This window comes from Paramormyrops kingsleyae, chromosome 15 (genome assembly GCF_048594095.1).
Source record: "Paramormyrops kingsleyae isolate MSU_618 chromosome 15, PKINGS_0.4, whole genome shotgun sequence".
Taxonomy (NCBI): Eukaryota; Metazoa; Chordata; class Actinopteri; order Osteoglossiformes; family Mormyridae; genus Paramormyrops; species Paramormyrops kingsleyae.
Window position 1 is genome coordinate 2,745,396 of NC_132811.1, and position 12,585 is coordinate 2,757,980.

Genomic DNA, 12,585 nt, shown 5'->3' on the forward strand with positions numbered 1-12,585 from the left:
CGTGTGGGACAGCCACGAGGAGGCCGGGGCCTGACTGCGCACTGACAAGCTGCAGTTAGCGTTACAGATTAGCACGTTCAGTGCTGTCACATGACTGGAAGAGGAGGCGTAGATTAACTACAATGAGCAGTGGCATCCTTAGGTATAACATCTGGGGAAGAACATACAGCATTTTCTATTTAAACCAAAAACATTCTCTATACACTTCTTACGCACAAAGTACAAGAATCGCAAATGTCAGTACTAGGTACCTGTAACTGTACTGTAGCTGCATTAAATTAGTACAAAACAAGAGACATCAAAAGACTATTACAGTCCAGTTTGTGCTATTCTCTGATACCCCACTCTGCAACTGGAGCAGAAGAATTTCACTTTGTTCTTCAGAACAAGTAACAATATAACATGAAACTTGAATTTTTGAGGTTTTGAAGTTTTTTTTTTTTATATATATACAGCCTCTTACAAGTTACAATGCGGTTAAATTCCAACAAACCAATCGTGAGTCGAAAATATCGTAAGGCGAAAATGCATTTTAATACAGTTCACCTAACCTAACAAACATCAAAGCCTAGCCTAGCCCACCTTAAACAGGCTCAGAACACTTACATTAGTCTACAGTTGGGCAAAATCATTAACACAAAGTCTATTTTATGATAAATTGTTGAATATCTCGTGTAATTTATTGAATAATGTACTGAAAGTGAAAAACCTTTTCCCAACGTAAAGTCATGGACCCTCGTAAGCCAGGGATCACAGAGTGTGAGAGTCTGACATTGAACCATATTTCGCACTTATACAGTATAACAGCACCCCACTACATCACCACCGCCCAAGCCGCTAAGCGAAGAACGTGCTTGAGCTTCTCCAAAGCGGCGAGCTTCCCTGCACCCTGACGCACAAAGCTGGGAGGAGGGCTGACAGGAACGCTTACCCATTTGTCCCGAGACTTGGAGTTGAACTTCACCGTCTTTAACCTGGCCCTCTCCTTCTTCTCCATTCTGCAGAGGGAAAGACGAGGCCGTGAATGGAATCTGCTGAAGAGGGCTGCTCACTAATTAGAGGTTTATTGCACGTATGACGGTAGATATCAGGGATGTGAGAGGTGCCCAGTGCTGAGGTGCGTGACCTGACAAAGCCCGGATTCAGACCCCAGCCCTGAGAGGACCAGTGTCCAGTTTATTCCCATACAAAATCCAATGGGATCATGGGAGAAGCGCTTAGGTGCCAACAGGCGTGACAGAAGGTTGCAAACGGCTAACAAACCACTATCAAGGTTTTATGAAATACCACTGCTAAACAGTACTGAACATGAAAAAACACTTTTAAGAACCTTGAGGGGAAATAGCAATCGTTTAAAAAATTAATCTTCTAATAACTGTTGGTGTTTTTTTGGTAGATTTTAGTTTTGGTTTACAGCTTTGTAATTTTATAAAGAAGTTCAATTGAATTCTATTTGTATAACATTACATTGTTACATTGTACATTACATTACATTTCGCTTACAGGGTAGAGGAGTGTAAATTCAGAGAAACCCTTTTCACGCCACCGTTGTACTGAGCTGTTACTTTTGCACTTTGGGCCGTCCTGTTCGCTTTAACGAGTCTGGCCAGTGAGTTGGTTAATCGTTTTGGTTTATTGTTTATCAGGACAAGACGATGACACAGACGGGTTTAGAAACAGATCCCTTTCCAGTTAGGCAGCTACTTGTGCCGCGTTCCGCGATACAGACTCAACGAAGTGTAGCTCCTGGATACCAACCTCCGCTTACTAGGAATGACACCGACGTCCTCCACCTCCCCGTCGGGGGTCACCTGCCGTGCCTGCCACCACTCGTCATCGGAGGCGTTCACCACATGGAGGATGTCCCCGAATCTGAAGTTGAGGCCCTGACTTGGAAGACCGGAGTCTTTCGTCCTGTCGTAGTCAAACAAGGCTCTGGAGGAAGAAGCCCAGAGAGACACACAGAGGCAGTGCTGTCAGTGAGGCAGCCGGGTTAAGAGGCAGTGCTGTCAGTGAGGCAGCCGGGTTAAGAGGCAAGGATGCACTCAGGTCACATGAGCAGACCCAGACAGAAAGACACAGACATCGGTGAAGCTATGACACACTGTGCGCCCCAACTCCCCCCGCTTTGTGGTGTAGCGGAACTAACTCCCCAAACCCCAAGAAGGATGCTGACGTTTGTGTCTGCATTTCAGGAAAGACCTGGAACGAAGAGGCCCATCACATGCAAGGTTCCTACATCGCTATTATAAAAACTAACAAAAAAATAACACAGAAAGAGCAAAACTACAAAAACTAAGCTCATGCAATTCAGGGTTGCTGGAGGGGAAGATGGCAAAAAAAGTCAACTGCTACAGAAAAGAAACAAAAAAAAGCTTAAATAAACATCAGAGTCGGGGGGCAATAAACCACGGGGTGATTATATTCCCTGGGGTCATAAAAATGCTGCTTTCTTTGTAAATTAATTAAAATCGACGCCATTTGATGAGTACTTAAGCCCACATAATTTACTGTGTATTGACTAAATAACGCCCCCTAGAGTACATAACCCCACCTCACAGCCATCACTGGTTGGAGAGATTCCTCCCCAGTGCTAGCCGACCTCAGTCTCTTCAGTGCTCTGCTAATCAGAGATTTCCTTTTGTTTTTTTTTAATTATAGAGATCTTCCCGTCACCTCTTAAGAGTCTATAGCTTCAGCTCCCTTCCTGAGCAATTACATATCTCTAATGACTTCCAGAAGTTAAAAACAAGCTTTCAATCACAGGATCACAGCTCTTACTTTTAACCAGAAATGCGCTGTTTTTCATACAGCGTAGAGATAACTTTTGAAATGCTGCTGTAATACCTAAATTTTCAACAAGGTTAAGGTCTCAAGATCTCAGCGGTAGTTCGAAGGAGACATGACATGTGACGTTATACGAGTTCCTCTTGTCTTCTTATCATCTGCCTGAATGTGGAGGTGCAAATCACTGTACTGAATGAACGGGAATATACTCTGAATACATTAAAACATCTCACAGTACACGACACTGATATGTCTCTGGGCTTTCCAAAGTAGAATTACTAGAATCACCACCTGCTGTGTCAAACCGTGTCCCCCCCCCCCTAGGTTTGAGCACTCTACCAGCACCCTTCCAGAAGATGGACACTCAGAGAGGACCACAAGGTAAAATGAAGGTCCAGCACAATCCTCCTCATTCTGGACAGAAGTGGTGGTTCTGCTTGGAGTTGTCTAGGAGCTCTGTGTGCAGAAGATACGAGCACCAGCAGTCCGGCGATATCTTCTACACAGTGATATGACTGGTGTGTGGAGTCTGGTCGAAGAAAACAGTTCCTCACTACAAAGTCTGTGGATTATCATGAGTAACTGGGTCATGATTTCTGGTAAGAGACAATGCTGTTGAATTCAAATGAATGTTTTAGAGCTTTATGAACCACAGAAATAATGCCATTCAGTCCCAATATACTCAAGAGAAGACCGACATGTCTAGGGCTGATATCTCCAAAACTAGATAACTTCCAAAATAACAACCTAGATGGACAGACAGCACTGAAACCCCCTTAATTAAAACAAAAATGAAGGTTTTTTTTTTCATTTGTATGACAGCAGGTACATAGGAATATGTTTTCGCCCCATTTTGCTGTCCTTTCTTCAGACACACACACATACAGAGGTGAGAGCGACGCCTGGGTTCTGGGGACAGGGTCAGCTGCCCCTCCGACCCCCCCGTGACACTGAGAATAAGTAGCCAAACTGATGACTTCAGGATTTCCTAAGTATCCATCACTAAAAAGCCTGGAATAGTTCAATGACTCAGTTTAGCTTTAATCGCTTCAAAGTCCACCAGCTCTTGGACTAATCACATTAGGTGACACTTTGTGGGATTGCTCACTGTACCTTCATATCAGGATTTATGTGGCAGATATTTTTGGAGCACATTTGAACCAGATTAAAACGGGCAATCCGACTATCTGTGAAATTAACAGAACCCAAAAAAGTGCATTTCAAAGGACAAATATATTTTCGCTAGGCTTTGCAGTGATTATGAGCCAGTGAGATTAAATACTAACAGTCTCTGACACCAAGAGCTGAAGTTTCTGTTGTAAATGCAACATTGTTTTGCAACTTATAAAATCCATATGTTTATGCCCTGGAATTTAACTGGCTACTTTGATGGTTTTTTACCTTTTTTTTTATTCCAAAGTGCACATCGTTGAGAAAGTAGAGTCACATAGTCGGTGGAGCGATTGGGGGTTAAGGATCTTACTCAAGGGTCCAACGATGACATCACTATTCTCATCCAGGGATTTGAACCAGCGACCATGCGATCACAGGAACGATGCTGTAATCCACCGAGCCACACATCACTCCCACATCCCTTTCACCACACATTAGTCCCACATCCCTTTCACCACACATTGCTCCCACATCCCTTTCACCACACGTCGCTCCCACATCCCATTTACCACACGTCGCTCCCACATCCCTTTCACCACACATCGCTCCCACATCCCATTTACCACACGTCGCTCCCACATCCCTTTTCACACATCACTCCCACATCCCTTTCACCACACGTCGCTCCCACATCCCATTTACACACGTTGCTCCCACATCCCTTTTCACACATCACTCCCACATCCCTTTCACCACACGTCGCTCCCACATCCCATTTACCACACGTCGCTCCCACATCCCGTTTATCACACATCGCTCCCACATCCCTTTCACCACACATCGCTCCCACATCCCTTTCACCACACATCCCTTTAAACACATGAGTTAACGCAAATATAAAGCATCCCAATAAATTTAAAGGGGCCATGTCAGGTGTACAACTGATGTCACCAGTCGCACAAAGGTCACTATGGCACCTTCGGGCAGGTCGCCGACAGCTCGCTGCTCTTCTCGGGGGGAGTGCAACACCTCGGGGGCGTGATTTGGAGGTGCACGACAGGCTGCACTCAGCGGTCGCCCTTAATGAAACACCTGGGTTCCTCTAAGAATGTGCCGGAATGATCGCACCCTCTGGGGGGTTAACATGGCTCCGGGCACCCCCCCATTCTCTGTTCCCATTTCCATCCCCTGTGGAGATGCTACTGTACGTCTGAAGCCCTAATATGTCAGCAGCTGTCTGTCTATTACAGACCCTTCAAAAACTGACAATGCGTCTGTGAGCTCCAGAGTGGAAAACAGCTCGCTATTACTGAGTGCGCTGTCTCCTGTATCTTAGCTAACTGCCCTTATAATGACTGTATAATAATCTATATTCATTTGAAGGATATAGCAGAAACTGGCCAAAAAAGGTCACGTGACCGATAGCTACTTCCTTGGTGCGCTGCTTGCTGGAATCTGTTGCTAGGCAGATTTCCTAACTGCTGCATAAAAACAGCTATTGCGCCCTTGCCATTTGCATCCTGTAAAGCTGTCAGGTTAAACTGGCGCCCCCTTCAGGCAGCCCTACACAAGAGAAATCCCCAGCAGGGTACATCCATTTTTCTCCTGAGTAGCAGGGAGTTCTGCTTGGCATTGCCCGCCACGTGTTAAGGTTAACAACTGGCCACAGAAGGTGCTCCCTTCACTCTTTTGGCTCTATGGGTCCCCCCGGGTCCGGCCCGAAAGGCGCGCGCGGGTGACCCGGTCCAAAAGGCCCGCATGGGCGTCTCCTCTCACCGTTAGACTGTTCTCAGGTCAGACAGTCATTGTCTAACCGTGGTGTCAGTTTACTGCGGCAGTGGGTAATGGAAGCTGGGGAATCAGCAGGATTTCACAGGGACAGCCAGAGAGGGGGGGGCGGGTCTCTTTAGAGAAACACAAGTCACCTGGGCTTGGCTGTGCATTATGGTATAGAAGGGAAACAGACTAAGACACTGCCTTTGGTTACGGACGATCCAAAACAACAGCTTGAATGTTAAAACGAGGTTTTACCAAACCCAAGGCTAACATATGGCAACAATCCACGATTGCCGTGTTTTGATAAGGGCAGTCGCTAGATGGGTGCAGGATTATACGCGTGTGTGTTCTGAGTTCACAGCCACGAGGAGCTCCCTGATAGTAGTTACCTCTCGCTCCACAGAACAGTGTTTCCCAGTCTGGTCCTCGGGGAGCCGCAGACAGTCTACCGGGAGTTGGGAAGGACCAGAAATGTAGACTGTCTGGCAGATAGGCGGGAGGGAGCAAAAACGTGGACCGGGTCCGCGAGAACCGGACTGGGAAACACTGCCATAGAATATACACCGTAAGAGAGCTGATGCTGCAACGAGAGACAGTTCCCTGCGGGGGACCTACCTGACGTAGACTGACCTCTTCAGGCTAGTCCGCAGCGAGCCGGACCCTGAACTGATGCTGCTGTTCATCATCTGTTCCCTCAAGTCATGGATTTTCGCTTCGAATCGACTGTACTCTGCAAGAAACACACGGGAGAGCATCGGCGTGTAAACAGGTATGGAAGGCGGACTGCTCTACACACAGACAAGCGCGCACACACAAAGCCAACAGCAGCCACCGAACAGAAAGGACAGCAGACTCATGGCATTAGGATTCATCTGGCTGATACCCGCCAACCTCACGCTCCATCAGGACTCACACACAGGAAGACGGTGATCAGCGAAAACACTGCATTACTGAAAACTCCTTACTTCCTCAGCACTAACCCTATTCACCTCCACCAGAGGCATCCGAATTGCCTTACGAGACCAGCTGAGTCAGTATAACTGGAGAAAATATCATATCAGCAATGCTGCACTGCTAAGCTTTCAACCCCAAGATCCATTCATGCCCATATATGCAGCAAGCTTACAAAAAAGCTTTTTTTTTTTCTGCACCGAATGCATCTCATTTCCCATGAGAGACCTAGAGGGAACTTTGCTTTAAACAAAGGTGGAGATGAGTTTGAATCCACAACAAGGTATTTTTCCCTGATAGAAATAAAACCAACGTCTGAAGAAAAATCAATGGTAAACTTCAGAACAATCATGCGCATCCCCTACAAGAGAATAAACGAGCGAAATCAGCAAGTAACAACAGAGAAGTTTGCTGATTCCCTCAAGCGAATCAGTAAAAGAAACCGACTTGAAGTACATCACAGAGAAGTATTTATTAATGGCATAAAACTGTGTACGAGTCCCTAAGTATGGTTTTAACCCAAAAAATAATGGAAAAGTACTGGAACAAACTTTTCTTTAAGCATTTCATAGCTTTCAGGCAACTTTGAGAGAATGCCAGTGAGACACAGAGAATGCATAGCGCAGTGTGCACTGCAGACAGACGAACAGCGGCTCCATGCCCGAGTCGCTCACTAAAGACCCACTGGTCCGCGGCGGTGTCACGGTGCAGCTCGCGAAGTCGTGCGCACTCACAACCAAGCCCTGACTCCCGTGACAAACTCCACCCGCCTCCACCATCGTCACCCGCCGGTGTAACTCACACGCTCCTCCGTTAAGGGTGGAGGGTGACTGCGATTCCAGCTGCAGCGTCTCCCTGCTGGCCGGTCGGCCTCTTCCTGACCCGTCAGCGGGCAAGGCTCACCGTCACGATACGCCGAAGCCTTGAGCACCGCTGGACCGGCAGCGAGAGGCGCTAAGAGGCTCCGCCGCACAATGCCCACCCCCTGGGCATCCCCCTCCCCTCTTCGCTCCTCCCCTCCCTCCCCCCCAACCCCCGCTCAAGGTCTGACACAGTGATGCAGCCTGACTCGGCATCGAGCGAGAGCGGAGAGCCTGGATACTGAAGACGGCACTCTAGGCATCACCGGAGTGCTGGGCTTTTAAAGGCATTTCTAATTCATAAACCATCCACGGCGTTTTAGGGAGCCGAAATCGAGCGATGGAGGCACTGCACCGACAGAGCAAATATCCATCATGCCTCATTCCAGTGTGTCACTCCCAGTGTGTAAATAACAGGTCCATCATGCCTCATTCCAGTGTGTCACTCCCAGTGTGTAAATAACAGGTCCATCATGCCTCATTCCAGTGTGTCCACTTAACGGGTGCTGGGAACTTTCATTTCGATACGATCTGTGCTGAATGTCTGGGAAGCTGCTGCAGCGAAATGTTTTCTTTTATGTCCTTGCTAAAGCTGCTGTTTTAGGGGGGTAAGATGAAGGCACTGGGATATCTGTATAGTAGGGATGACATCCCATAATCAAATTACTCCACCAGAACGTCTGAGGCGTACCTCAGAGCCGCTGGCTTTGCAGCATTTCTAAGAGCACAAGGCTGTAAGTCGTCACAAAGGTAACGTACAGAGTCAGAATAATCTCGTAACAGCCATGGAAAGAAGGAAGAGCAGCCCAAAGGGGGCGCCAGAGAGGCTTGGCACACAGCAGACGCCCTTTTCCCGGCTGGGACTTTCAGCACCTCCTGGGAGGGGGGTTCTGTTAGCTCCAAGGACACATAAGACATTGAACCCCATTCCAGTGGGGTCGGTGTGGGCCCCTTCATCTCCAGCCAGCCAGACCAACAAAGTTTAAATAACAGGTCCATCATGCCTCACTTCCAGTGTGTCACTCCCAGTGTGTAAATAATAGGTCCATCATGCCTCACTCCCTGTGTGTCACTCCTAGTGTGTAAATAACAGGTCCATCATGCCTCACTCCCTGTGTGTCACTCCTAGTGTGTAAATAACAGGTCCATCATGCCTCACTCCCTGTGTGTCACTCCTAGTGTGTAAATAACAGGTCCATCATGCCTCACTCCCTGTGTGTCACTCCTAGTGTGTAAATAACAGGTCCATCATGCCTCACTCCCTGTGTGTCACTCCTAGTGTGTAAATAACAGATCCATCATGCCTCACTTCCAGTGTGTCACTCCCAGTGTGTAAATAATAGGTCCATCATGCCTCACTCCCTGTGTGTCACTCCTAGTGTGTAAATAACAGGTCCATCATGCCTCACTCCCTGTGTGTCACTCCTAGTGTGTAAATAACAGGTCCATCATGCCTCACTCCCTGTGTGTCACTCCTAGTGTGTAAATAACAGGTCCATCATGCCTCACTCCCGGTGTGTCACTCCCAGTGTGTAAATAACAGGTCCATCATGCCTCACTTCCAGTGTATCACTCCCAGTGTGTAAATAACAGGTCGATCATGCCTCACTCCCAGTGTGTCAGTGTCATTGTGTAAATAACAGATCCATCATGCCTTGCTCCCAGCGTGTGACTCCTAGTGTGTAATTAGTTATAAGCCTAAAAGGAGCATCATGCCTGAACTGTGCACTCTGGAGTTGAATAATATTACTTTGCGGAGAGACTAAACACAAAAAAACCTCATGTCCAATCCCGGCAGCCTCTGCTACAAATGTTCAGGCCCAAAGGAACGACTCCCTGACATCAGAGTGTGCCTGTGTCTTCTCTGGGTCACGTTTAAAAGCCTAAGGAAGAATCCATACACAACATAGCAACACTCAAAATGTTCAGAAACTGCTCCTGATGTCACTGTAGAGAACAGTCTCTTTCCTGCAGTAGCATTTGCGTTGCAGTGTTCCAGGACTGAAGGCGTGTGGTGCAATAGCTCTGGAATTTTATCCTTAATATTGGCGATGTGTGCACTCTGTGTGTAGCTGAAACAAAGCCAAGGAAATTCCAAACTTATATTTCCAAATACGTGAACCATTAACTTTAAAGTAAAACAGTTTGAAAGGAACGATCAGCAAATGCAACAACAAAATCATCACACTTAATGCCCTTCCAGCAAGAAGATAGGAAGACTGACATTTTCAGTTACCCAAACAAATAAATGAAATCAAACCTAAAGTAGCTCAGGGTCAAAATGAACATGATTAAAAGGGGTATATTAAAAAATCATATAAAAAATGTAATATGATAAAAACTGACATTTACCCAGAACATCATAATTAAAGTGAAGTATGACTACATCACATGGCACCATTTTCAATTAAAGAAAGGTAATGAGCCTACCAGCAGGTCCAGCACACATAAATCCTGAGCCTGGGACAAAATTACTTCACCCCGGGCCCTCCCACCCAGGCCCTCTCCCATCCCCATCCCCAAAGATGGCGGGAGGGGTACCAGCGCTAGCTCCTTCAAAAGGCAAATCGAGAGAGTTTCTAAAGGGTCGGGACAGTGACAACCGGTGGCGGAAATGAGAAGTGAGCTGCAAGGAGGAAGACGCTACGCTGTCTTCTCAGAGGAATGAGAACGAGCAGCCACACACAGATTATAAACCAGATCAATACAAAGGTGCACACAGCTGTGCATACATTTGCATCGATCAAACGAGGTATTATGAGCATATTTGTCAATGTTCATGCCAAGGCTGTTTCCCAGCAGATTCCTGATGTAAGGAAACATTGCGTGTGCAGGAGTTTACACAATGCATAACGTACGCATACTTGGTAATTTATCATGAGAACAGGACTTAATATAGGAATGCTTGATGCCATTAAGCAATGCACAGTATTTGTAAAGGCACCACACACACTCTGAGACAGGGCAGGCTGATTGGCCGCCGAGAGAACATTTCGATGTGTGAGGCCCTATTCCATTCAGCACAGTGTGGCTCACGTCAATTTCAGACCTGAAATCTGCAAGCCCTGCGTGAAATCCGTTACCATCTGAACGCCGACACAGACTGCACGGGCCCAGCGATTACCACTGGTGACAGGATAGCCGTCACTGAGACTCCCTCGTACGCTCAGCCGTTACCCTCACAGAAGTGAGGTCAATGCAGGAAGCAGGCACTGACACAGCTGAGAGCTCACAGCAACCCTCCAGTAGCAGGAGCACCAGCCCACATGCCGTCGGCATGACCATCCTTCGGCTTGGCCAGGTTCCACGGAGTCCACTTCCACGCTCCCAGCTCTCTGTTATTCTGCAGTTGTATATGTACCTGTAATTTCAGAACGCCTGGAGCACCAGCTTTCTCGCAAAGCTAATCTGCTTTAATACATCACTACAAGTATTTCTGTGTTGGTTTTACTTTGACCTGTTTGCAAACAGATAGCCCAAACAGCAACCCACAAACAAAAGGATTTGGAGAGAATGTTTAAATATTTTAGTTACTTTAGTCAGAGATGTACACTGATTTGTATACAGGGGCAAAGCTACCTTCTGGGATGTAACACTGTGACCTTAAATAACAGCACAAGCTCTGTTGTTGTAACAAAATTGCTCCAGTAAAGTTTACACCAAAAGGAACATTGAAGGCTATTAGGCATTTCACATGAAAAGCATCTGCTAGTAAAGGAACATGCTAACTAAAAAGGAAAACAAGCAACAGAAAGGGCAAAAGGAACACACGGTTGAGCACTTTAGCACTAAGACAGAAAGGGCAACAGGAACAGGAATATACGGTTGAGCACTTTAGCACTAAGATAGAAAGGGCAACAGCAACAGGAATACATAGCGGAGCACTTTAGCACTAAGACAGAAAGGGCAACAGGAACGGGAACATACGGTTGAGCACTTTACCACTAAGATAGAAAGGGCAACAGGAACACATAGCTGAGCACTTTAGCACTAAGACAGAAAGGGCAACAGGAACACATGGTTGAGCACTTCAGCGCTAAGACAGAAAGGGCAACAGGAACAGGAACACATGGCTGAGCACTTCAGCAATAAGATAGAAAGGGCGACAGGAACAGGAACACATGGCTGAGCACTTCAGCAATAAGACAGAAAGGGCGACAGGAACAGGAACACACGGCTGAGCACTTCAGCGCTAAGACAGAAAGGGCGACAGGAACAGGAACACATGGCTGAGCACTTCAGCAATAAGACAGAAAGGGCGACAGGAACAGGAACATACGGTTGAGCACTTTAGCACTAAGATAGAAAGGGCAACAGCAACAGGAACACATAGCTGAGCACTTTAGCACTAAGACAGAAAGGGCGACAGGAACAGGAACACACTGCTGAGCACTTCAGTGCTAAGACAGAAAGGGCAACAGCAACACGCAACTGAGCGCTAAGACAAAAATGCTGCTTTGTTTACCAGTCAGTAAGGGTATGAAAGAGGAGCACAAGAGAAACAGGAAGAGTTGATTTTAGCAAAAGCCCATTTTGCGGGTAATTTTGCCCGAATACCAACATAAGGCTCACTCCTCTATTTGCAGAGTGCGGTACTTCACCACCGTGTTGTTTGCTGCATAATTGCCTATAAAAATAGCCCTGGTGTGGCACCCGGCGCCTCAGGAGAACTCCGTCTTGTTTAAGCCTGGCCAGAGAGCACAGATGCCCCCACCTCCGGCCTGCGCGTGGGGGGCCCGGCCGGCCATGTGCTCCTGTAATCTGTGCCCCGGCTGGGGGCTCCGGCTCCGCTGCGCTGGCCGGAAGTGCGCCGTGATGGAGCCGCAGCCGGCGTGCCAGGCACGGGTGCCAGCGTCAAGGGGCCGAGCGAAGGCGCCGCGTGGCCGGGCAGAGGAAGTACGGGCGGTGGTGGTGGGGGGGGGGGAGCTCCGGCCAAGCTCCAGAGCATTTAATTAGATTTGCAGCCACATCCGCGGCTCCTCGCTAGAGGGTCACATTGTCTGTGAGCCATCTGAGCTGTGCCTGTCCCTCTCACTCATAAACAAGGTGGCTGTGCCCACTGACACTGAGAGAGGAGGGCGGGGGTGCTGCACTGGCA

At 47.6% G+C, this 12,585-nt stretch overlaps 1 protein-coding gene across 19 annotated transcripts in view; it reads right to left on the reverse strand.

Moving 5' to 3' along the window:
* The window catches only part of LOC111860396 (disks large homolog 1-like), a 135,736-nt gene that overhangs the window by 8,907 nt on the left and 114,244 nt on the right, over positions 1-12,585 (reverse strand). For 18 of the 19 annotated variants that reach the window (XM_072699497.1, XM_072699495.1, XM_072699492.1 and 15 more), the window contains 3 exons: positions 6,292-6,406; positions 1,759-1,935; positions 932-998 (listed from right to left, as the gene is read on the reverse strand). In XM_072699497.1, the coding sequence (XP_072555598.1) occupies positions 932-998; positions 1,759-1,935; positions 6,292-6,406 (359 nt within the window). Of the gene's footprint in view, positions 1-931; positions 999-1,758; positions 1,936-6,291; positions 6,407-7,429; positions 7,585-12,585 lie in introns of those variants that run through there. The other variant, XM_072699506.1, reaches the window with a different exon arrangement.